The 25,911-nt window shown below is 40.7% G+C and overlaps 3 protein-coding genes across 3 annotated transcripts; all 3 read left to right on the forward strand.

The window, feature by feature from the left end:
- Positions 1–358: 358 nt before the first annotated feature.
- LOC139665598 (troponin I, fast skeletal muscle-like) lies at positions 359–5,703 on the forward strand (the record flags this gene model as incomplete). Its single annotated transcript, XM_071544672.1, has 4 exons — positions 359–487; positions 2,267–2,356; positions 4,406–4,579; positions 5,626–5,703. Coding segments are annotated over 4 exons (471 nt in total), but the record flags the coding sequence as incomplete, so codon positions are not given.
- Positions 5,704–9,266: 3,563 nt separating this feature from the next.
- LOC139665600 (troponin I, fast skeletal muscle-like) lies at positions 9,267–13,177 on the forward strand. Its single transcript, XM_071544676.1, has 6 exons — positions 9,267–9,274; positions 10,029–10,098; positions 10,918–11,046; positions 11,668–11,757; positions 12,369–12,542; positions 13,103–13,177. Exons 1-6 carry the CDS (start codon positions 9,267–9,269, stop codon positions 13,175–13,177), a joined length of 546 nt encoding a protein of 181 aa, XP_071400777.1.
- A 4,416-nt stretch (positions 13,178–17,593) lies between these two features.
- Positions 17,594–21,637, forward strand: LOC139665601 (troponin I, fast skeletal muscle-like; the record flags this gene model as incomplete). Its single annotated transcript, XM_071544677.1, has 5 exons — positions 17,594–17,641; positions 18,222–18,350; positions 18,880–18,969; positions 19,748–19,921; positions 21,409–21,637. Coding segments are annotated over 5 exons (519 nt in total), but the record flags the coding sequence as incomplete, so codon positions are not given.
- Between the last annotated feature and the right edge of the window lie 4,274 nt (positions 21,638–25,911).

The raw sequence follows: 25,911 nt of genomic DNA on the forward strand, positions 1-25,911 counted from the left end.
ATTTAATAGTCATCTTTATAAACTATTAAATAATGTATAAATTAATACCTTAGTTAACATGAACACCATTAGTAAATTATACATTAGTTAACTGTTAATTAAGGGTTAGTTAATGCTTATTAAGCATTAAATAACCCTTAACTTAGTGACCCTTATTGTAAAGTGTTACTGGGTTTTTTTACTCAACAGCAACAAGAAATAGATAATTGTCTTCTAGCTGTCAGAGGGTCTTAACATTGTGTAACAATGAACACAATTAGATTGCTGTTTGCCTCTTGTTCATTGTTCTGTGATGAAATAACATCATTTTGTTCAAGTCAAATAAAACGTATTGATTATCGATGTGTTTGTCCTGCAGAGTCTGATCCTGCAGATCGCTGCCACCTGGCTGGAGCAGGAAGCCACCGAAAGCGCCGCCGCCAAGGAAGCTCACATGGCAGAGAACTGTGCCGCCCCCGACCTGAGCGGAGACATGGCGTCACTGGTGGTAAAGCCTGAGAAAACCTCACTCTGACTCCATGTTGGAGGTCCTCATCTGTTGGTCAACAGTGGCTGAGAACAGCTGATTGTGTTTCTAAACTTACAACTTGTCTGTCTCAACAGAACTGAATAGACAGATGGCTAATGATCACATGTCATCACTGATATGTGATTTAGTGTTTAGATAATGTCAGCTGGTTAGCTAGCTAACCATAGTATCTGGTCAGGTATTGGCTGAATTTCTACAGACTGTTCATTCATTCATTCATTCATTCAACCTTTATTTAGATCTCGGAGATCATTGAGGGTATACCCTCATTTACAATGATGCTGAGAGTACAGAGTAAAATTCACATAAAAAACAACCAACGAGAAAACAAATAAACAGACAACAGAACACAGCCAAACAGTTAAAAACAGTTACATCCATGAGTGGTGCAGTTTGCAATTATGGTTTTAAATTGACCCAAATGTACAATTGTGTCCAGTTTCAATGTATGATGCAAAGTGTTCCAGGTGTGTGCAGCACAGACACTAAAGGCAGTTTTCCCAAATTCAGTGTTTCTACGCGGTGCTTTGACCATTAGCCAATCACTTGAATGAGTTGAATAGTGACTATAGGACCAATTTAATAAAGAAGTGATATATGATGGCAAGTTGCCATTAAGGGCTTTATAAATAAAGAGAAACCAATGCCTGTCACGTCTTACTGTTAGGGACGCCCACCCAAGCTTTTCATGTAAGAAGCAGTGATGTGTGGAATAACTGTCACCGGTCATAAATCTTAGGGCGGAGTGATAAACTGAATCTAGGGGTTTAAGAGTGGAGGCAGAGGCGTGTCCATAGATAACATCACCATAATCCAGAACAGACAAGAAGACAGCCTCAATTATCCGCTTCCTACTGAACATAGACTGAAACCCAAACCACAACCCTAACCCCCATTTTTAAACCTAAACCCTAACCCTAACCTGACACTATTTCTAACATTAAACCCAGCCTTAACATTAACCCTAGCCCAGAGACTGAAGATCTATAAGCTACTTTTAACACAGTTATGAATATCACTTGAAACTCAGTAGACCTTTTAGTGACTTGATAGGAAGTTGACTATCAGCATCGGACTATCCAAATAAAGTGACCGGCTGCAACTAATAATCGTGATTAATAATTGTGATTAGAATTTATAACCTCCTCCTCTCCTCCTCTCCTCTCCTTGTCTCCTCTCCTCCTCTCCTCTCCTTTCCTCTCTTCCTCTCCTCCTCTTGTCTCCTCTCCTCTCTCCTCTCCTCTCCTCTCTTCTCCTTGTCTTCTCTCCTCCTCTCCTCTCCTCCTCTCCTTGTTTCCTCTCCTCTCTCCTCTCCTCCTGTCCTGTCCTCTCCTCCTCTCCTCTCCTTGTCTCCTCTCTCCTCTCCTCTCCTTGTCTCCTCTCTCCTCTCCTCTCCTTGTCTCCTCTCCTCCTCTCCTCTCCTCTCCCCTCTCCTCTCCTGTCCTTGTCTCCTCTCCTCCTCTCCTCTCCTTGTTTCCTCTCTTCTCTCCTCCTCTCCTCTCCTTGTTTCCTCTCCTCTCTCCTCTCCTCCTCTCCTCTCCTCTCCTCTCCTCCATGGTGGGACCCACAAACACACAAACTGCTCTCCAATTATAGTAGTGGGATAACAAGTCAAGGCAAAAAAGTCTGGATTATCATTTCAGCCATAATTTACCACTTGGTTTTGGTTGGTAGATGAATTCTTCATGTGAAAAGCAGAAGTCCGTTCATGTGAGAAACGTTTTTTTCTGTCAACAGGACATCTGCAAGAAGCTGAGCCAGGCCATCGATAAGATCGATGAGGACAGGTACGACGCCGAGGCCAAGGTGTCCAAGACTGACAAGGAGGTAGAGTCATTTTTTATTCTGAATTATAGATTGTATTCTGTATGTGGTCTTGTGTATCTCAGGCACTAACACTGCCGGGGTTAGAGGTTTGATTCTGTCTCGGACCTAGAGCTAGTATAAACTTATTTTTCATCAATTTAAAGAAATGTACTTATTGAAAAACATAAATTTTTCGTTACAATAAATGACTTCAATCTGGAGTCATGGTCACCCCCTCTACTCAGTCAGGATGTGGGCTATTCCACTTTTAGTACAATTTGGCCAATTGACTTTAAGCTCATTTTCCTTGCTACTGTGTCAGTAGCTGAGAGAGAAGTTAAAAAAAATAAAATAAGCAAAGCTACCCAAGTTTATATATAGAAAGGATGGATTTAAAAGGGAGAGAGTTGGGATCCAGGGGGCCCATGCTTGCCTTTTGTCTAGGGCCCCCAAATTACTAAGGGGGGTTTCACACTGGCCTTTTTAGTCCAAATCCGGGTACGGCTCGTGTCAGATGTTGGTGATGTGAAGGAACCCCACCGAGTTCAGCTGCAGGAGGATCTGAGTCCGGCTCCAAGAGAACTGTGGTCCGGTTCATCAGTAAGAAAGCTGTCCGGACTCATTCTGAATCTAGGGGTTTAAGAGTGGAGGCAGAGGCGTGTCCATAGATAACATCACCATAATCCAAAACAGACAAGAAGACAGCCTCAATTATCCGCTTCCTACTGAACATAGACTGAAACCCAAACCACAACCCTAACCCCCATTTTTAAACCTAAACCCTAAGCCTAACCTGACACTATTTCTAACATTAAACCCAGCCTTAACATTAACCCGGTTCATCAGTAAGAAAGCTGTCCGGACTCATTCAGGAAAATAAGCAAGCGCATGCTCTTCTGCTGTGACCTGATGGAAGATAAATGTGTCAGTCTGTCCAGTAGTGATGAGCTCAGCTGACAGACACAAACAGAACAGGCCGATATCTCCTGCCTGGCTGCTCAGAAACCTGCAGCAGTAGCTCAGCATCTGCATCTGCAGCATGAAGCAGGCGAGGCTCTCAGTGACTCCAAATAAACTAAATCATTGCAAAGAACGCGAGGCGCACGCTGTTCTCCAATTTTAGCATTTTCACCGCTAAAGTGCATCTGATCTTGCCTGGGTCCAGACCTTTGACTCCGCCCACTCCACCAGCTGACTGATTCTGGTCTGGCATCATGACATGAAACAGCGGTTTCTCGGTTGAAAAATGATCGGTCCAATGAGCGCCGGGGGGGGGGGACTAACGATTAGCCAGTCAGAGCCACGGGGGCGGGACTAACGCCGTCGTCAAGCTGTTGTCAAGCTGCTGGAACCAAGGAGGAGTAATAACAACAATGGAGACGCTATAGACAAGATGGACGCTGCTATCCAGGCTGTTTACAGAGACGCCATGTCTTCTCAATATCGGCCAACATCGTACTTTGTTTTTACTTGGCTCCGTGTCGTCAAAGATGCTCTATACTTTCTGAACCGTCTCTGGTGTTGCCATGGCTACGCATCAGCGTCGACTTAAAATGACGTTAGATTCAGGCGGATACGTCGGTCTCTAGTGATTGGTTAGGGAAAATCGAATCCCCCTCCCCCACGGAAATCGGTCAGAGTGGAGGCAATGTCAGGCTGAAGATGGAAATGGAGAGGAACGAGTTGACAAGTCTGTCTGATATCAGGCAACATCAGATGGACTCACATTGGCGATGAACATTTTACCAAACGTTCCGCGGTTCGACATAATTCTAACAGTGTGAAACCAGAGCAGCGATGCCGGGCGGCTTGGGAACAGTCGAACCTGGGTTTGGACTCAAGCACGTGCCAAGAACCGTACTTGGTACCAAACAAACCAACCAAAATGTATATGATCATGATGCTGGAAGGCACTTTGGGTAGAAGTATCTGAAGTTTCATAACATGCTAGCTGCTGTGCTTCGTGCACACCGGGTCTTCAGCCCTCTCTCTCTCTCTCTCTCTCTCTCTCTCTCTCTCTCTCTCTCTCTCTCTCTCTCTCTCTCTCTCTCTCTCTCTCTCTCTCTGCAGATCGCGGAGCTGAAGCTCAAAGTGGTGGAGCTGGCCGGAGTGAAGAAGCCCGCTCTGAAGAAGGTCCGCATGTCCGCTGACGCCATGCTGCAGGCTCTGCTGGGTGGAAAACACAAGGTCACCATGGACCTGAGGTCCAACCTGAAACAAGTGAAGAAGGAGGTGAAAGAGGAGGTGAGGAACATTCACATTCATCTGACTGACAGTCCTATCCGTACGAAGAGTGAACAGGTCGGGCTTGTTGACTTGGAAAGGAATGAAGTCGACAGTAGAATCAGCTTCAGTTCCTACATCAGCAACATTACACACTGAGAAAAAAACGTCCATCTTAACATTTAGTCGCATATTCAGCCTTCAAATTTAATTTTTCTTAAACCCAGAGAAACATTCTGCAGTGTGGAGAGATAACTCCACTTGTTTCCAATGCAGCTTCACTTGTTTCAGGAGTTTTCTAGAAATGAGTGCCAGTCTGTTGAAACCAGTCAGAATAAGGCAGATCACTGCACTGCTGTCAAGAAAATGACTCTTGATTCTACTGAATTCTTGAAACCAGTTGATTTGCATTGGAAACAAGTGAAATTATCAAACCCCACTAGCAGATTTCTTCACTTGCTTTAAGAAACGATTTTAGAACTCAATAATAGACTAAATAACTTGTTAAGATGGAGATTTCTGCAGTGCAGGCAACCGACAGTGAAGAGGTCAAAGGTCAGAGGTCACAGGGAGCTGAAAATAGATGGAACAAAATATTCCTGTGACCCTAGAATGATCATGGGTGATGGAGAAGAGCTAGGGAGCTGTCCAAACAACAAACAGTTATAGACGTTGACCAGATGTTGATCAGGACCTGTAGGGAAGAGGATTAGGGCCACGAGAAAAAATTTGAGTTCTGAGAATAATCTCAGAATTCAAATGAGAATTCTGACTTCAGACTTTAAAGTCAGAAGTCTGAGAAAAAAGTCAGAATAAAGTGAGAATTTGGATTTAACAGGGAGATTAAAGTCTGACTTTAAACTCAGAATTCTGACTTCAATGTCAGAATCCCAGAATTCTCACTTTATTCTTAGAATTCTGGGGTTAATCTCAGAACTCATTTTTCACCTGTGGCCCTAATCCTCTTCTGTAGACTTGAATATCTTCCTGACATCAGAAACATTGTGAGTGTCGATAGTGTTTTTCTGTCTGAACTCCTGATGGTGAACGAAGCGTCTGTCCTGCAGGCTAACGAAGCGGTCGGCGACTGGCGTAAGAACATTGAAGACAAAGCCGACAGGAAGAAGATGTTCGAGACTTCCTAAAGACTTTCAAATTATTCTCCCTGTTCCCGTTTTCTCTGGACTGCCACCTCTGTCTTCCGAATTACATTTGACCTTTTTCATGGAATTGGAATAAGCTGTTGTGCCATTAAATCTTTTGAATAAGGCAATGCTGCGATGCTGCGGTCTTTCTCAGAGGATGTCAGCCAGTTTAGGGGTAAAAGAGTCTTTTTATGGTAACACTTTACAATAAGGGTCACTAAGTTAAGGTGACCCAACTTAGTGACCCATATTGTAAAGTGTTACCCTTTTTATTAGCTGGGACTTCGCTTGTTTTTGTTTTATTGCCTCTGCCAAGGAAGTTTTGTTTTCGCTTTCATTAGTGTGTCTGTCTGTCAGCTGGACATCTCAAAAACAGATTTCCATGAAATTTATTAGATTTTGGTGATGATCCAGATCTGAGATTTCTGAAACTAGACGAATATTGTTTTTTAGCCAGAACTATGAAACTTAACAGAGATAGAAACCTGGTTCCAAATCCTAAAGTTATTTTTGCCGGGTCAAGAAATCAATTTAACTTAAAATCAAAGTGATAGGAATGATGTGTTTGGGTGGAACAGCAAGTTGGAGAATTGTTCCTTCGTTGGCGAAGGTTTGAGCTCTGTGAGTGTCTCCCAGCTGGACTGTGTGTTGTGGAGGCACAGGGAGAATCTGCAACACCGTTTTAAGAAAAGCCCAAATTATTCTGATGGTAAACCACAAGATGTCAGCAGAGAACCTTTCTCTCACTCCTCCTGCCGTCTTTCTCTGCTGGATGTCTGCCTTCCTGCACAACTCTCCTTATTTTCAGTCAAGAAACATGGCTTCTTGCCAAATATTCTCACCAAATCACAGTTCTGCAGACATCTTCTACACTTAAATTGCCATGAAGTCGTAGTAAGTTCTCATTAAGTTCTACAAAAGGTGAGTAGCTTTCTTTTACTTCTGTTCACTTTCCTTTTAGTGAAATCATTGCATGAAATTTTGCCTAAATGTAAAAGATAGTTTTGGCAGCAGGACATTTCTAAGCTGAATTTCCAAGTGCTGAAAATATTTCTGTGTGCCTGAAAGTTTTTAGAAAATATTGGAAAAAGTTGCTGAAAGCATGGCAACACCCGATCGCTTTTTGATCACTGCTGCATTGATCTGCATCTTCTCAGAAAGTTCTGAGAACTTGTCTGGTTTCAGCCTGGATGGTTTAGAAAAAAATGAATAATTTAATGAATTTCTGAACTGATTGGATGTGTCTGTCACATCTTGTTGTTTTGGTGTCGTTCAGTAACACTGTTAATGGAAGAATTTCATTCCATAATGACTGAGCAATTTGAAAGATTCAACTCTGACAAAATGACTGGCAAAGTAAAATTCACTGGTAACACTTTAAAGGTTAGTTAATGCTTATTAAGCATTAACTAACCTTTAACTTAGTGATCCTTATTGTAAAGTGTTACCAATTCATTATGGAATTATGGTTTGCAATTTAAAAGCATTTTCTGTATTTGTGTACTACTTGGTGATGAATATAAAGTAATATTTACCCCCAGAACATATTAATTAATGCATTTATTTATATACTTAATATAGAGTGACACCATTCATTTCACAATACATTACTGTCAAACTAACAGGTCAGATAACTCTCTAAATTATCTGAGCTGATAATTGTAAAGCTGCAGTTCCTAAGGTGTGAAACTTAAAGCATTAATTATGTCACACGCTGCCTGCTGTTGTGTAACAATCAGCTTCATCCTTCAGTGGTTGGGTGTGGTCGGGGCGGGGGGGCGGAGCCTGAGAGCGGCCTGTGTCCGAAAACTTCCTGCAGGAAATTTACGAGGTTAGTTGGAGAGGTGCGCTGGTATTTCTGGAGCCTGCTGGCCTATTGGTCTGAACTGGCTCTGTTACCATAAAGAGGGCTGAGTTTCTGCTGAGCGGGCACTTCACACCCTATATACCCTGTTTAATCTTTTCTGTTTGGGACTTGCCAGTGTCTTCCCTTCTTCCAGCCGGTGTGTGTGTGTGTGTGTGTATCCGGCCGGCCCTCCTCCTCTTCACGTTCAGTAGGTGAGAGTCTCTGTTTCCTCTTCAGCAGCCATGTTGACTGGGTCCGCTCTGGTAGGAACCAACTGATTTAAAGACAATAAAAAAGATAGGCTTTCTTACGTTGTTGTTGTTCACAGGGTTTAGTTGTTTTTATATATATGAAGGTGGTTTTGTGTGTCTTTAAGTGTGTGTAAGCGGTGCTGCTGTGACCCATGACCTCTGAGGTTTGGAGGTAGAAAGAGAGAGAGGGAACGCTTAGATAATCGCTGGGATTATTGGATCTACTGAAGGAAACTGAAAGACACTGATTTGAATGGTAAAACAGCTCCTGGACAAAAAAAGCAGTGTACTTATTTTGAAGTGAACATGCAGTCAAGACTCATTTTGGAAGTGAAGCTAAATTGTTTTGTGAGCTTAAAATCTAAGGTTCTGTCTGACCCTTGGTTACCTAAAATTGAGTTATTCACATATTCAGGATCTTTGAATGTGACTTAATGCTTGTATGGGGTTAAATATTTAAAAAGACAGAAGTAAGTGCATTACAGTTAAATCTTTGATGCTCAGTATCTCTGCAACTCCAAGCTCACAGTTTCCCAGTTAATTCATATTCTCACATAAAAGATTTTATTTATTTCTTTGCAGTGAGGCTTTGGAAATTAGATTTATACCGTTGGTTCTATTCAGCTGCAGTTAGGTTGCTCTGTTGCTTTGTTGTGACTCGGTGTTGCATCAGAGAGTCTTCAGAGTGGAAATGGGAAGATTTGACTAATCGGTTAAGGACCATTTTTAATTTTAATTTCTACAGCTGAAAATGAAAGGGAAGATGATCTAATGTTCTCAGTATGTTCATGATGCTTTAAAGATATAACAGTGTGTCGTCTACATGTCATGGCAACATTTTGCACAGAAGTTTTAATTGGTTCAAGATGTAATCATTTGGTGTTAATTAGCTACAATTATTCATTGGATGTGGCTTTTGCTCAAAGCAGCCAGGATCCTTCTCAGGATGTGTGTGAAGCTTTAACCTTTAAAGCCTTTGGGTATAAAACACTTTTAAAAGAAGTTTTATTGTTATTGATGATAGTTGTGGTCGTTCTGATGTGTGCTGATACTGAAGGTGTGAGTGGACTCGGATCAGTGTGAGCTTGTCGCTGCATGCCTGCAGGATGTTGGACTCGGTGTTAACGGCTGCCTCTGCGTGCCTGGCTCTGTATTCTGTTCCTCTGCTGCTGGTATTCGTGTTTGGAGGAAGACGGCAGGTTCCAGGCAGAATGTGTGGCGGCCGGCGGCCCGGCATCTGACCCGCCCGGCCAAAATTAGCCGGTTTGTGATCGCTGCAGCAGGTTTTCCAGCATAGTAAAGTGGATCGTGTTTCTGGGGGTCAAGTGGTCACCGATCAATAGAGCAGCAGGACGGATCTGGTTCTGCCCCATGTGCCTTCTGTAAGCTGTCTGCTGATTGGCTCGCATGTTTTACTGATGAGTCTTCTCCATCTTTGAACAGGGTGCAAAACACAAACAGCCAAAATGTCTGAGTAAGTACATGTTTTCTTCTTTCTTGTTATCAGAGATGTGTTATTACTGTCTGCCTGAGTAACTCTTTCTATTATACCAGATATTAAGGATGGGACAATATTCTTATCTCACGATACGATTCAATATGCAATATAGGTTTCACAATTCAATACAACCAGGATACGATGTGATCAATAAAACAACAATTTAACAATGTCATTACAAAGTGACAATAATATAATTTGGATGGAGAGCTTGTGAAACTGTGATGGTCAAGAGTCTCATTAGTGATTACTACAGCAGAATAACATGGAGCTGATATCACCATTCATGTTCCTGACAGCAGAATAACATGGAGCTGATATCACCATTCATGTTCCTGACAGCAGAATAACATGGAGCTGATATCACCATTCATGTTCCTGACAGCAGAATAACATGGAGCTGATATCACCATTCATGTTCCTGACAGCAGAATAACATGGAGCTGATATCACCATTCATGTTCCTGACACAACATACAGACTGACACATTTTGTATTGCGATATATTGAATTTTGATTTCCGTCCCATCACTACCATATATATATATGTGTGTGTGTGTTTGTGCCATGGATTAGGGTTACACTTCCTACATCAGTTACCCTCTGGGTCTGTGATAAAGAGTGAGCAAAGTAAACTGAACCGACAGACAGTTTATCAAAGCAGCCATGATATCATGTGATTAATTTTCTGCATCAGTCATAGTTGTGTTTTTATAACAAATTTTGGCAGATCTAATCTAACCTCTAATCTCTCTGGCAGGGGAAAGAAAATGACCTCCAGCCGCAGGCATCATCTGAAGGTGAGGTATCTTTATTTGTCTTCATTTATCTTTATTTATCTTTATTTATCTTTATTTATCTTTATTTTAAGCACAAAATCATCGACTCGTTAGCAAGTGTCCAGTCTGTCAGTGTTAATCTGATGAATGACTCGACAAACCGGCTCATGTTGACATTACAGCAGAACAGACGGCAGAACCTCGCCTGACAGCAGATAATAATTTGAATCAAATTTCACACAGTGGCAGGAAGAAACAACAGCGGTCAAAACACAATAAGGGCTCATCAGTTTAGAATTTGAAAGTTGAAGTACCATTTCAAATCCTTTACTCAAGTCAGAGTATAAAAGTACATGGTGTTAAATTGACTTAAAGTATAAAAGTAAAAGTAGTCGTCTAAAAAAGTCATTTCTAATGTTCTAAATTCTGAATCCCAGATGAGAAAGAGTCTGTAGCTCAAATCGCGAACGTTAATTCTAGCTCTCTCTCTCTCTCTCTCTCTCTCTCTCTCTTGTTGCTTCTCTCTCTCTCCCTTTCCCTCCTTTTTGGTGTCGTTCTGGCTGAACAAGCAGCCAATCACATCTGGCTCTTGATCAGCTGCTTCCATCGAAAAAAAAAAAAAAAAATCAGTTGATAATTTCCCGAGAGTAAAGAGTCTGTTTTGAAAATGTAGTGAGAAGAAAGTCTAGATTTTTCTTTTGAAATGTAAAGAGAAAAAGGATAAAGTCTTCGGTGAAAGAAAACGAAAGAAAGTACAGATACTTGAAAATCTTAAGTGAAGTAACAAAGTATTTTGACTGTGTGACCTCCCTCCTTCATGTTTCCCCCTCTGTCCCGCAGAGCTTGATGCTGCAGATCGCTGCCACCTGGCTGGAGAACGAGAAGAAGGAGCTTGAAGAGGCGAAGGAAGCCTACATGGCGGAGAACTGTCCCGCCCCGGACCTGGACGGAGACCAGGCCGCCCTCATGGTGAGACCAGCAGCAGGATCCAGGGTTCCACCCAGACGGGTTCCTGAAAGACGATATTTTCCTACTGAAGCTGCGGATAGCTTTAAATCTGGCCATTTTCTTTTTTAAATTCTTTATTTAGGGATAACAGGGATTTAAATTACCAGAGACATAAATCAATACAGTAGAGATATTGATAAGCAGAGGTTTTACACAGTTGAATTGTATCATTATTCACATGTACAATTTTCCTCTTTCCTTCCCAAAATCCTTCTAAATTTTTTTTATTTATTACAACAATTGTAGGTTTCTAGAACTTTGTACAGGCTGAGAAAGGTAAATCTGACCATTTTCATGCCAAAAGCTACCAGGTATTCAGTTTTCTTATCATTAGGGTGGAAAAGCCTCTGAAACATTTAGAGCATCATGGGAGTGAACAAGGAACATGTTCTCTAAGTAGCGAGTAGCAAACACCGTAAACGAAGCAGCTGTAATCTCACTTATGCTCTAAATTCAAGAAGTTTGATTACAAAACCACCAGCAGCCCAGCGGGAAACAGAAGGTGAACATGATGTTAGAGGAGTGTGTGTGTGTGTGTGTGTGTGTGATATTTTAATGGCGTGTTTGTTTGTGCGTCAACAGGAAATCTGCAAGAAGCTGAGCCAGGCCATCGACAAGATCGATGAGTCGAGGTACGACGCCGAGGCCAAAGTCAACAAGACTGACAAAGAGGTAGAGTGAGACCTGAAAACCCACAGCAGAGCGGACACAGCTGTTCCTCTCCGACTGACTGACAGAACTCTTGATACATGAGGATGTCTGAACTCATGCATTTTAAAGGAGCTTTACATTTCAAAGCCAGTTATTGTCGAACTTTGCATTGTTTGCGACTGTACGAGGCAAAAGACTTCTGCTGATAAGTTTGTTATGTTCCTTCTATTTTACAGCATAACTTTAAGAAAAGTGCTTCACAGAGCAGAGCAGTTATTTAGTCAAGTATGAAGTTGTAAAATCATATTTTTCTAAAAAAAAAAGTGAAAAAAATAGGCCAATTTCATTTGTCTTCAGCAGAAATAATTAAGAAATAATCAAGAATATTTTCTTTTTTTGCGGCCTTTTCAGCAAATGTCTTGTAGACTGGTGTAACGATCTCAGTCCTGATCCAGCAAATCAGTGTTGTTGGTTATCCATGAACTTCCTCTAGTTCACACGGCTCCATTAGAACGCCTCAAAACCTGCTTTCTTTTTTGGGGCTGTGGGAGAAACTAATGCTAAAGTTCCCCAACCTCAGACCGGTTTGCGACAGACAGAAATCACACGGCTGAATGTTTCTCTGCCACCAGATCGAGGAGCTGAAGCTCAAAGTGGTGGAGCTGGCCGGAGTGAAGAAGCCCGCTCTGAAGAAGGTCCGCATGTCCGCTGACGCCATGCTGCAGGCTCTGCTGGGCGGAAAACACAAGGTCACCATGGACCTGAGGGCCAACCTGAAGCAAGTGAAGAAGGAGGTCAAAGAGGAGGTGAGGAACGCTTCCAACAAACAAGCAAACACCAGAGTTTACAGCTAGTTCTTAATTGGAAATGCTGGAATCCTACTATAGAATCTTAGAGGTCCAGTTGTCCAAACGCAGTGTCATAAAACTCTGAACCTCAGCTCCATGTTTTGGACAGGAATCCAGTTCAGATCAGGTTCCTCCTCCAGTAAAGGATTCTGGTCCAACAGCAGGAACTGTTCCACCTGTTGGTCACATGGAAAGGTTAGCTAACGCTTCGGTTTAGCAGCTGAAACAGTTAGCTTCAGGTTTTACTCACAGTTCAGTAAATGAAAACTTGTTGTCATGAGTTGGGAGTTGAACCATCCGTCCCCCCGACCTCCGACCTCCACACCCTGACTGTCCACCGTCAAACTACTTCCTGTTTCTAGTCCTGTCTCCTCCTCCGTTTCCGGGCATTACTGCGTAAATTAACGTCCTGAATTTTAAAGAGTTGCCAGAAGTTCTCCTGCTCTTCCGGTGAGCGGTTCCTCTGAGGAGCTCTGGGTTTCCAGGTTCTAAACAGATCCGTGTTCCTCTCTCCTCAGAACACAGAGGCGGGCGACTGGCGTAAGAACATCGAGGACAAAGCCGACAGGAAGAAGATGTTCGAGTCTACCTAAAAACATCCTGGGTCCCGGCTGGCAAGGACAACAGGGACAGAGAGGTTTTCACCCGAGGTCTGAGTGACTGAATGTGTTTCCAGTAGGCGACGCGGGGACGAGCTTTACATGTTTCTTGTTTCTTTTTTGTTTTTTTGGTTGTTTTTGTGATACCGCCGCACCGTGAGAGACGAACGTCCGTTTTCGACTGAAGCAAAGCAAACGTCCTCAGTCTTCATGTTCACAGTTCAGAGTCTGACTCAGGAACGCATCTTCAAAATGTACAGGTTTCTTGGAATCATTTCGAAATAAATGTTTTCAAGTTAAGACTTCATTTGTTCGCTACTTTTATCCGCACATCTAGTCCTTCTTGATTTTTTACCCCTAGTTTCAGGTACAGCTTGACTGACAGGTTTTGCTTTTTCATCAGAAAAGGAAGATACTTAGCAAAACTCTTGGGAATTGACTAAAATCTTAGAAATTAAGTTATGTGTCTGTGCCAGTTTGCAGGTTTGGTTTAGGATTCACCTTAGTTTCTTATCATGGAATAGCTTTGGACCAGATCGCCCCAAAATATTACCAACCAAAGAAGCTCTTTGCTCGATTTTGGGAAATCACTTCAGTTCGTTACATGAGAGGAACGAGAACTTTTGTTTTTCTGGAACGGTTTACAGAACAGACAGATTTTACAGAAAACTGTTTTATCAGTTTTTGTTGCAAACACAAAGCCTGGCATAGTTCATTAAGACCAATTCATGTTGGATGTTTTAAGTGTTACTGAGACATTTGACTTTAAAATCAATGGTTCACATATTCATTACATCTGTATACGAATTTTCTAGGGCAGATTATTTTTGATTTTGGAATAAACTGAGTTATTCCTAAAGCAAAAAAAATAGAAAGGTGTAACCTCCTGTGAAACTTCTCACTAAAACACAAAAAACCTCAAGATGTCAGCATTGCTCGCTCTATCTCTCTGCATGAAGATCAGATTAAAGCGTCTGCAGTGAAAGTGGTGAAGTGACATCTGAGCTGCTTCGTCCTTCAGTTCAGAGAAAAGTTCAAATGTCAAGTCGAGTTTTTATGACAATATTTGCAATTTGTAACAAACCATATCAGAAATGTGGAGTTTTGCTCCAAAATGAAATATCTACTATTTGAAAAAAAGAAAAAAAGAAAATGAAAACAAATTATGGTACTTTTTTAAAGAAAGGTACTGTTGGTGACTGAGGTGTTTGGCTGGCAAAATGACAATAGTTTTGGATGAACTTGAGATAATGATTTGTTTTAATGAAATGGATACATAGAGTTTTGGAAATTTTGCTCTCACAATAATCTTTACTTTCTGGAAAAAAGTTAGAACTCAAACTCAAACTTAACAGCACAAACATCAGAAACTTCTTTGCTTGTAAAATAATGTGTTTACGTTAGTTTGCTGTGACTTCAGTTAATGTCAGGATATGTATATAAGTATGTATATAGTAATATATGAAGAGTTCAGGTTTCAGTTTAGACAATACATTGACATTAACAAACATGTAGAACAACATTACTTAATGCAGTTGTTTATTGTGCATTTAACATTAACTAATCTTTGTTAATGTCACTGTTCATGCTTAATTCATGTTAGTAAATGCATTAGCTAACATTAGTAACAAACATGTACCTTAATTGGTAACACTTTACAATAAGGGTCACTAAGTTAAGGGTTAGTTAATGCTTAATAAGCATTAACTAACACCATTAGTTAACTGTTAATTAAGGGTTAGTTAATGCTTATTAAGCATTAACTAACCCTTAATTAACAGTTAACTAATGTGTCTGGTAATCAGTTACTAATGGTGTTCATGTTAACTAAGGTATTAATTTATACATTATTTAATAGTCATCTTTATAAACTATCAAATAATGTATAAATTAATACCTTAGTTAACATGAACACCATTAGTAAATTACACATTAGTTAACTGTTAATTAAGGGTTAGTTAATGCTTATTAAGCATTAACTAACCCTTAGTGTACCCTTATTGTAAAGTGTTACCCATTAATACAGTTCATGTGCATTTAACATCTAATCTTTGTTAATGGTGTTATTCATGCTTACTCATGTTAGTAAATGCATTAGACACACTTAATGTAAATCTAATGTTTATGCTGCAAGTTAATATTCTGGGGTTTTTAGATATTGATCATCACATGTTGAACAGGTGAATGTCTTCTGTTCCTCAGTGAAACTTCATGTTAAGAGTCAGACTGTCTTCAACACGTCCAGTTTGTTCCTTGATCTCCAGTTTGATCCACATTTGAACCTGAAGCCTCAGATCAGCTGTACAGTAAGAGTCTCACAAGGAGGAAAGTTTAGGAGCGCGGGGTTGGGCTGGATGTATTTCAGGAGCTCGCCGGCCTATTGGTCTGACTGGGAATCCATTTCCATAAAGAGGATCTGGGCATTTGCTGAGGCATCGCAACACACCATATATACCCTATTTCATTTTTCACTGTCTGTGGCTTGGCAGTGTCTCCTTTTCTTCCACCCAGTGTGTCTTGTCCTCTCCTTCCTCCTCATAGGTGAGAAATCTTCCTTATTTCTTTTTATTTTCCAGTCTCTTTTAACCTGATTCTCAGAGAGCGGCATCTTTATTCTGACCGAGAATATAAAATCTGCAGAGACACTAGAAGCTAGACTCATTTCTGCACAGCATCATTTAAACGGATTGGCACAGTCGACCTGGAGAGGGAAACACTTTGACCCGTCTGACATCCTGACTTCACTGTAGATGTTTGCTGGTGACATTTGACCTTTTCCTGACAGACCTGAATTTATGTGACTTGTTCTTCAGTGTTTTCTGTTGCGTTCGGAAGTAGAAAGTGATTGAGACCCTGTCAAGAGAAGAAGGCGAAGCGTTAAAGCTTCACCTCAGTGAACGGACGAGGTCGAGCGGTGACAGCAAATAGACAACACCGATGTTCTGAATAATCTCTTCGCTGGGTTTTGACCAAGTTTGTACCAAAATTATGAATGCAAAACAACAAATGTTTTTATATTTGAATTATTTAAGTCCCTCAAAGTCCTGATGTTTCCAGTTACCTTGGATGTGAAAATGTTATAGAAAAGGTTACTGATTCTGATACGTTCCCATCTAGGATTACAGCGTACAGCCTGACAGTCAGACTGGATTATGAAAAATATATATATATGTTAGGCTAATAGACTTTATTTATGGCTTAATTTATCTGACTAAATGTTTTAGGATTGAGTAATTTTGAATTTGGATTCAAACAAATTGAGTGAAATTGGCTTTGCCATTCTCTCGCGTATTGATGTGTGATAAGTTTAGTGTTATTTTGTTACTAACTAGCTACTGACACTGTGGGATGATGGATACTTTGTTTTTTGGGTTTTTTTTGAGGCAGTGAATTCAGGTCTGTTGGGATGTCATGTATAAGCAGTCATCAAAGATGAAGAGTTTTGTTCCAAAATTAAATAAAATAACCTGACAAAATGATTGATAGTGCAGAATTTAAATCAAATTTTGTTGCTTTTCAATCAATTTCTTTATAACAAACTGTGCCACAGAAAGGAAACCTAAGTGAACGTTAAGAGAACCTTTTTCCAGAGTGGAACCTGTATATTTTAGAGATATAGATTGATGAACTTCAGGTAATGATATTTGACCAAAATGGATACATAGCATTTTGGAATTGAACTCTTCACATGATCTGGTCATAAACAGCGAGGCGCGACATCTGATACTCGCCTCCCAGTTTAGTTCAGTCGACGTCTCGGAGCTTCAGCTGTGGACCGGCGTCACGTTACTGTAAAGAATCCACACACAGACTATTCCCATCCGCCTCCATCTCTGTGGCAGAACATGCTGAGCTCAGCAACTTCAGACCAAACTGCCATCTTCAGCTAGAGAGCCGCTGTGTTGAGTGAAGTCAAAAGAGACAAGTGTTTTCTGCCCAATGTGTTTCTATTTGTCTTCCTGCAGGTTGTGAACCGCAAAAACTGCCAAGATGTCTGAGTAAGTCTGATCCTCTTATGTCTGAATATTCACTAAAACTGATTTGATCCATCACTGTCAGCAACACAACAAAACACATTTAGCCAATTTACTTGTATTGCTAAACTGCAAAATTGTCCATCTGAGCACGTCACTTCATCTCTATTATTGAAGTCTTAAAATCGTATTTTTCTGAAAACAAGTGAAAAAAAATGCCAATATAGGCGAGACTAACTTTTTTCCATGCAACTCAACTTTTTTTTGTTAATCAACTAATATTACCCTGAAATAAGTGCAGTGATTTGCCTTATTCCAAGATATCAAGAAACTGCTTAAAAAAATGAAGCGATCTCACCCCATGATAGATTTATTTTGCTTGTTATGAGAAAAATATAATTTTTCCATGTCAATCTGACAATACACACAATTCCTTTCTCCTAACAGGAAAAAGATGACATCCAGCCGCAGGCATCACCTGAAGGTAAACCAACACACTGAGGAAACTTATTTCTACATTCATTAATGCTGTTGAAGGTCCTTACTGGATAAAAACCAAACTGAAAGTGTCTTGGCCCTCTGGGCTTTGGAAGATCTGCCTGAAGAGATTAGGCTTGAAAAGTCAGTGTCAAACATCTGAAAACACATTTCTGTCTCCACAATGTCTGCCTTTTGTAGCTTGACCAGCATGTGTTTTAGAGTTTGTCCAATAGCTTTTTGAAAAAGTTTGAAAATGCAGAAACCCAAAGATAGCAGAATTTTCTTCCAGCCTATAGAGGAGCCTGTAATCCTTCAACTGAAGTTAAAACAGGAAAATCAACAAAACTGCAGTTATGAGGTTTTCATCCCACAGCAGTCATACTTCAAATCACTTCTTAAAACACATTTCTAGACAGAATCCCATAGAACTTGTTTTTACCTGCTTTACCTCAGTTGTATTTCCCTGATTCTTTCTTCTGTGATGCTGTTTTTGATGCATGTCCACTAATTTTCTTAACGGGTAGTATTAATTGCTGTCGTATTGTTTGTAAGGCACTTACTACCTCGTGTGTTTGGCCCTGCAGAGTCTGATCCTGCAGATCGCTCTGGGCTGGCTGGAGCAGGAGAAGAAGGACCTCGTAGTAGCGAAGGAAGCCTACATGGCCGAGCACTGTCCCGCCCAGGACACGAGCGGAGACCAGAGCACCCTGATGGTGAGAGGGAGGCTGCTTTCTGCACCGCAGCGTTGACTCCAAACACTAAACCCCCTCAAACCAGTTAAACCAATAGAAATGACCATAGCCACCTATTCACTGGTCAGGGAAATACCGGTGTTCAAGATGCACCATGTAGCTTTTTAGCATCAATAAATCATCACCATATGGGCATATAAGCATCAACTTCACCTCTCTTCTCTGGAGGTTGTCAAAAGGCATTCTGGGCAACGGCAGGTTGAGAGAAAGTGGGTTCACCAAAAAAGTAAACGACAACACTTCATCGCTAAATAACTCCTGGAATGTGTTGAGCATCACAGACTGATGAGATCTGACAGCGAGGAGGATCAGAGGGAGTTTTCCTTTCAGTTTGTACAGCTGATTGTTTTGACTCAGTCCTTAAGAGTTCGTGGCTGTCTCCTGTTTTTGGCTCCAAGTTGCAGTTTGTGAGGATTACACAGTTTAGAGCATCCATAATGGTAAATACATGTAACATGAGAGCGGTGTGTGTGTGTTTGCGTGTCGACAGGAACTCTGCAAGAAGCTCAACGCAGCCATCGAGAAGATCGATGAGGAGAGGTACGACGCCGAGGCCAAAGTGTCAAAGGCCGACAAAGAGGTAAACAGCCGCAGTGTGAAGGAAGGCGCTTTGTCTTTTTCTTTGACTTACTTATGTAAATTAAATATATGTACCTCTTTTTTCTTTCTCTTCTTTTAATGACGTCTGTAGGTGATTTACATACTCAAGACTTATTGATTGATAAAATTAATTTCTACATGGGGTTTTGGTGGGGTGGAGGGGGTTACGGCGTCTTATATACTTGTTTCTGTGTTGTGTTTTTCTTTGTTTCTTTCTTAATAATATTCTAAATGTTCTAAATTTTTGCATAGGTGTAAGCTTCATCTTTACAAATTATATTTCATCAAATTTTAATGCCTAACAAAGCAAGTGTCATGCTTTATCTTGTGGTGTTCCCTAAGGCTCAATTTTGGGGCCAATGTTATTTTGTCTTTACATGCTTCCTCTTGCAGATATTATTAAGAATTATAATATTTGCTATCATCAATTTGCTGACGACATGCAATTCTACCTATCTATAGCATCTGATGCTCACAAGTAACTCCCTGCTGTGGTGTATAGATCATGTCAACTTGTGGACGTCTCAGAACTTCTTACAACTAAACAAAGACAAAACAGAAGTTCTCATTATTGGTAATGAAGCACAGAGAAATTACATATTGCTTCATCTTGACATCTAGACCTATCCCTGAAGGCCAAGGACCATGTCAGGAATCTTCGTGTCATTTTTGACAGTGATCTTATTATCAATAAAAATAATTGATCACGAAAAAAATGAAGGAAGTCGCTCAGATGGTGATGCTCTGTCCTCTCACAGCTTGAAGACCTGAGGATCAAAGTGGTGGATCTGGTCGGAGTGAAGAAGCCCGCTCTGAAGAAGGTCCGTATGTCCGCTGACTCCATGCTGCAGGCTCTGCTGGGCTCCAAACACAAGGTCACCATGGATCTGAGGTCCAACCTGAAACAAGTGAAGAAGGAGGTCAAAGAGGAGGTGAGGAACATTCACATATTGACATTAATCCTTACAGAGCCGGACAGAAAGCAGCGATGCCGCCAGGCAGCACCACCGCCTCCTACAATCGGCCGCTTGTGGGCATGTCACATGCCTTTCCACTTGTTTTTTGATAGGATCATATTAACTACCAAACTAAAGTAAGAATACTTAAAAAATTTAATTTAAAAAATTCTCTGCCATGGATCAATGGAGAATAATTGTTGCTGTTGCTGCAGCTGTTTATCTACAGAGATACAGCTGTTCACAGTGATTATCAGTTTCTCCTCCATGATGAGAATATGGAACTAGGAACTAATAATTGGCGAGGAGGGATAATTTATGTGGTGGATGTTTTGCTGAAGTCTGATTGGGTAGGCGACGCGAAAAGTTAACTGAAATAAAATAAAGAGATTATGTGAAAAAAATAAAACTGATCCAAAACTCTCTTGTCTACTTGTAAAACTAACTAAACAAAAATAAAAATATGGAAACGTTTTTTGTTTCTCTCTTTTGGTTTATGGAGAGGGTAAAAAAGAGAATGAATTTTGGGCAGAGAATTCTTGGCTATTTTTATTGAATGCAAATTGAAAAATTAATGTAAAACATTTTAATGTATGATTTATTGTTATATACAATTGTAATATACAAACTACCTGTTATGAACTTCAATCATTACACATTTGAAATTAACCAGTCCTCCCAAAAATACTAAAACTAGAACTAAATGAAACTAAAACTAAACATTTGTAAAAAAAAACAACAACAAATAAATAAATACAAACTAAACAAAAACTACCAAACCCACATTGAAAATGAACTCAAACTAAACAAATTTAAATAAAAATAGAAAACTAAGAAAACTAAAGAAAAATCCAGGCCAGTAAACCTAGCTGGGATTCCTAGGCTCTGTACACTCACCATGTAAATACATTTTTATATTTTTAGCATCAGCTGGCCTTTGTTTTTTTACCTTTATGGTGTGCAAATTCTTTATAATCTTCTATTGTTCTGAGTTTTTGACTTTTTTTTATTATTTTTTTAAAGAGAGTGCAGACTAGTGATGCGCAGGTCAGGTTTTTTTCAACCTGCGACCGCCTGATCTGACACATAAACATATCTGAACCCACCCAAACCATTTTCATACACATAAAATAACGACCCCAAAATGATCCGCCAATCCGAAAAATAAATAAATAAAAAAAAGATTCAGGCAGCCAGACAATTTTCCAAAGGCTCTTGTGTAACTAAGGCAATTACGTTTAAATTTAATTATTTAGTGATTAATTAGTGATTTAGAGTAATTTAGCGTATAATTACATTGTAGGCCTATGTGTACTGTGTGTAGCCTATTTGACCCGTTCTCAATATTATCTTCAACCCGCCCGCTGATAAACCCGTCGGTTTCAGATTGACCCGGGCATCACTAGCGCAGACATTTTCTCTTACCTGTATGTTTTCTCTAACCTGTGACTGTCTCTCCTCAGCCAACAGAGGCGGTCGGCGACTGGCGTAAGAACATCGAGGATAAAGCTGACAGGAAGAAGATGTTCGAGTCTTCCTAAACGCCAACGCCCGTCTCGTCTTTCTGTGTTTATGAACTCCACTTGTCTTAACTGTCGGTCGCACCAGAAGGGTTTCGGTTTTTGGTTAAGTCACACATGGCTGAGCAGCAGTAAATCATGTGAGGACTCCGGATGGGTCACGCTGGACCATGTTAAGGTTTTTTTTTTTTGTTGCACTTTGTTTGGCTGTTCCAGTGAGGAGAGGGGGGAGAGTCAGGGGGTTTAGAGGTTCACTCACCAACAAAACACACCGCTTCACAACTTCAACTTTACACATTCACACAACCTGAATTATTAAAAAATAAAGTCAAATGTGGAAGAAAAAATGTGTCAATTTGTCTACTTTTTTGTTGGTTGGTTTGTATCTTTTCTTTTCACTTCACATTCATAATAAGGCAAGGCAAGACAAACTTTATTTATATAGCACATTTCATACACAAGGAAAATACAATGTGCTTCACATAAAACAGAAAAAAAATACATAAAATGACATTAAAAACGAAAAGAAAGAAAGATGTTGAGCAGTCACTCTCACACTAGTGACACCTCTGGTCAGCCAGTATAACTTCTCTGAGAGTGACTCCCTCAATTTTTCCTCTCAAAAAGGAAATAAATTTATATGAGATCTTGAAGGATTCTTCGAAGGATTCTTCGAAAGAGCCTAGAGTCTTTCCAGTGGTCTTACCCCACCCTATAGGCAGGCCCCACAGCCCCTATAGGACTTGTAAATGTTCCTGTAGAACAATACACAGATCATCTAAACAATTACAATTATAAACTTTAAGAAATCCTTCAATCCTCCACTCCACTCATAATAAGAATCATGAATCAAAAGCATTATAATGTTATTGCTCCTCTAGCATGACGCTGTTGTCGCATGAAAACCTTGTATCTCGAAAATGTCAACTTATCAGGAAATAAGAAAGAAAATAGTTTTTTTTTTAGCTTGACCACCATGGAGTTTAGAGTTAGGTTGTATTAATCACATCAAAACAAAGTGACAAAATGCTTAACAGAGACAAAAAAATAAGACAGAAGCACAGAAAAGAGAAATACAATCTAAAAATCACCAAAATTGGAACTACAAGGTTTTCACCCACAGCAACAATATCATCAATGGATAGAGACAATATCAAGAAGTAAATTTAGTTAAGTAAAGTTTTGTCTTGCAGTGAAGATTTATCACATTACAGTATTTTTTCATTTTTAATTTGTTTTGATACATGTTTGGGATCCAACAAAATATTCACTTAGAATGCAATCAACCGGAGTCAAATATCTTTGGTCTAAATAAACAGAAAGTCAAGCCCGTTTTCTTTTTCCCCATTGGTGTCAGTGTGGCTCACTGGTGTTACAGACTGTCCTGTAACCAGAGGGACACAGGTTTGATTCCTCTCTGGGTAAGAGCAGAGACAAAACACTGCAGCACAAACAGAACTGATCCACATGAGCAGACCAGACAGGTGACAGTTCCAGGGTTTCAGCAAACTTTACAGGAGAGGAGAGCCACAACAACTGGTTTGTTAACAACAGTTTGTTAACTATAGAATATCTTCTGATAAGCTGACAGCTTTCACTTAATAAATATATATATACGTATATATACCTTCTGATCCACTATATAATTTTTGGTCTTTTTGCACGTGTGGATCTTTCAAAAGAACATTGTTTTCCTGTGGAAGTCGACTGTCATTTTCTTAAGAACTGTCAATCATTTCACCTCAGTCCTCAGTTGTGCTGTCAATCAGCAGGGAAAGAGCAGGTGTTGATATTTAGTTAATTGAGTCTGTGATGTTGTGGAAGCCCCGCCCCTTCCTCTTCACCTCACCTGGGACGGGACTGGGTGTTTTCTGTCCAGTAGAGCTGGAAAGAAAAAACTCTATTGACTCTGTGTGACTCAGAGTTTCTACACTCTCTTCTTGTTACAGGAACAAATGCTTTTTATTTCCTCTAAAATCTCCAACACAGGGTTCAGTTTGTGTGTTGAGTCACTGAGGCAGGAAGTCAGTTCAGTGTTGGTTTGGTTGTGTTTTTAACTCACATCTCATCTGTCACACAAACTGTTGTTTTATTCAAATCTACCAACACTGGTTTGAACAGAAAGTGAGTCTATAGGAATATTGAACACATTTCATGTAATCCAATTTTCTAACTGGGATCAAAAGAGAATCTTATAAAATTTAGGTATTTTCAATTCAATTCAATTCAATTTGCTTTATTGGCATGAAAGGTTACAATGTTGCCAAAGCATGAAGGTACAGTGTGTGTATGTGTGTGTGTGTGTGTGTGTGTGTGTGCGTCTGTGTGTGTGAGTGTGTGTGTGTGTGCTGGGTTAGCACTCCACCATATGACTATCAATAGTCTTCAATAGTTCTTTGTCTTATATTGAGTGAATTCAGTATGTTGTGATCAAACAACCTAGGTTTAAGTAAATATTTTACTCAAATTAACCGGGTGAAATACTTTGGGGAGTGTTTCATAAATGAACAATCCTTGATGATATTTTTTGGCATCACTTTGCTCATTATTCCCATTTAGTTGACTAATCAGTCTTACATTTGGCTTCTGCTGAACATCAACAGCACTGAACGCACTTCATTCAACCCACAGTTATTCTGTCTGCATGTACGCATAATACTCAGATCAGGAGAGTTAAAGGACTCTTGACATTTTGGGACTTCTTACCCAATATCTGACGAGAACCTGATCAACACCAAAATCATGTCTGTGTCTCTGGTAGATCGTTCTGTCCAGTAGGCATGCTAACGCTTTAGCATAGGCTAAGCTAATCGTAGGCAACTAGCATTATCCTGACAGTGAGAAAATGAGAAGTTGTAGCAGCTCTAAGGCTGATGGTTAGTTAGTTTTAATGATGTAATGAGGCTTTTTTAGGTGATCGGTAAAAGACAGAAAAGATGCACTTTGAATGACAGCAGATCTCTCTTCCTGTGTAACTTGTTTTGTTTACGCAGGAAGTGCGCAAAGTTAGCAAGACAGCTACAGTTTTATGTAGTGTTGATTTGTAATGGACTTCATTAATGAATTGAGATTTTGTTTTCAGAAGTTAATAAATCTACAGGCCATAGAATAAATAATAAAGCCAATTTTGTACTGCTAAAAGGTTTATCTTCATATTTTGGATAATCGCCTACGATTACCTAGCACACTGCATGCTAAAGCGTTAGCATGCGCAGACAGAGCGATCTACAAGACAGATGGCTTTGGTGCCAAGCCTCTCGTCACATATTGGGGTAAAGAGACCAATGGACCAAACTCCCAAAAAGTTGTATACCGTATTTCCTCTAATATTGACCCGGGCCTTTATTTCCCTCAGCTGCAGAGGGTACCAGGCCTTTATTGGAAGCAGGCTTATATTAGAGACAGGCTTTATTTCTAATTCCCTCTGTTTGATAAGAATATTTGCTCATATTTTAGTACGAAGCCTCCTTGTTTTCTGATCTGCTTCTGTTGGGGTTCGTTAGGTAGCCGTTTTTTTGTTACTGCAACGCATTACCGATAATTACAGTAATCGACGACGGCAGAGACTTCCGCCGGCCGAGCCGTCTTGTGGCATACTGCCATCTTGTGGTGCTTGTACGTTACTACAAACTACAGTTACATTTTATAACAGGCACCAGGAGTTTACCGATATCCACCGTTGTTTTTTCCTTTGTTTTTTTCCCTGGCCTGTATTTGGGGCCGGCCTTTATTTGTTACTGCGATGCATTACCGATAATTACGGTAATCGATGACGGCACGCTCCAGAGACTTCCACCAGGCACCAGGAGTTTACCAGTATCCACCGTTGTTTTTAGCTGCGACCAGCAGCTCTATAGCTCGCTCTGTCAGTCGGTCGGTCGGTCGGTCGGTCCACAAAAATTTCCCCACCCTTTGGTGGCCTATAGCCGCAAAGTACGTGGTCGCAGCTATTGCGAATTCACGCATGTTTCCTTTGTTTTTTTCCCCGGCCTGTATTTGGGGCCGGCCTTTATTTGTTCTGTCGACCACGGCCCCGGACTTTATCGGAGACCCGGCTTTTAATTGACTACCGGCCACTATTAGAGGAAATACGGTAGTCCTTTAAGAGTGTTAATGCTCGGACTCACTCCCCCCTGGTCCCTCGACCCTCGCCCCCCTCCCCCGGTCCCTCAAACCCCCCCAGCACCCCTCGCCCCCCTCCCCCGGTCCCTCACCCCCCCTCCCTCTGTCCCCTCCCTCAGCCCTCAGACGCCTCAACACTCCTTCTTTGGTCAGCTCAGCCTGGTTCCCCCGGCCGCCTGCCCGCCTGCCGGCCCGGAGCAGGCAGGAGGTCCCGAGCCTCTAAAGTTTCCTCCGAGGAGCTCAGATGTTCGGCGGAGGCTAAGTTTAACCTCTGGGCCTCCTGGGAATGTGAGGAGATGCCACACAGTTATATTTGGAGGCCGT

The sequence above is a fragment of the Centroberyx affinis genome, unplaced genomic scaffold, assembly GCF_046629955.1.
Source record: "Centroberyx affinis isolate AG114_WGS23_722 - 3 ecotype Tasmania unplaced genomic scaffold, CSIRO-AGI_Caff_v1 ptg004628l_1, whole genome shotgun sequence".
In the NCBI taxonomy this organism is placed as follows: domain Eukaryota; kingdom Metazoa; phylum Chordata; class Actinopteri; order Beryciformes; family Berycidae; genus Centroberyx; species Centroberyx affinis.

Coding starts and splice junctions, on each gene's coding strand:
- LOC139665600 (XM_071544676.1), top strand. Junction 11,758..12,368: donor TCAACAAGACTGACAAAGAG/GTAGAGTGAGAC, acceptor CTCTGCCACCAG/ATCGAGGAGCTGAAGCTCAA. Junction 12,543..13,102: donor AGAAGGAGGTCAAAGAGGAG/GTGAGGAACGCT, acceptor CTCTCTCCTCAG/AACACAGAGGCGGGCGACTG.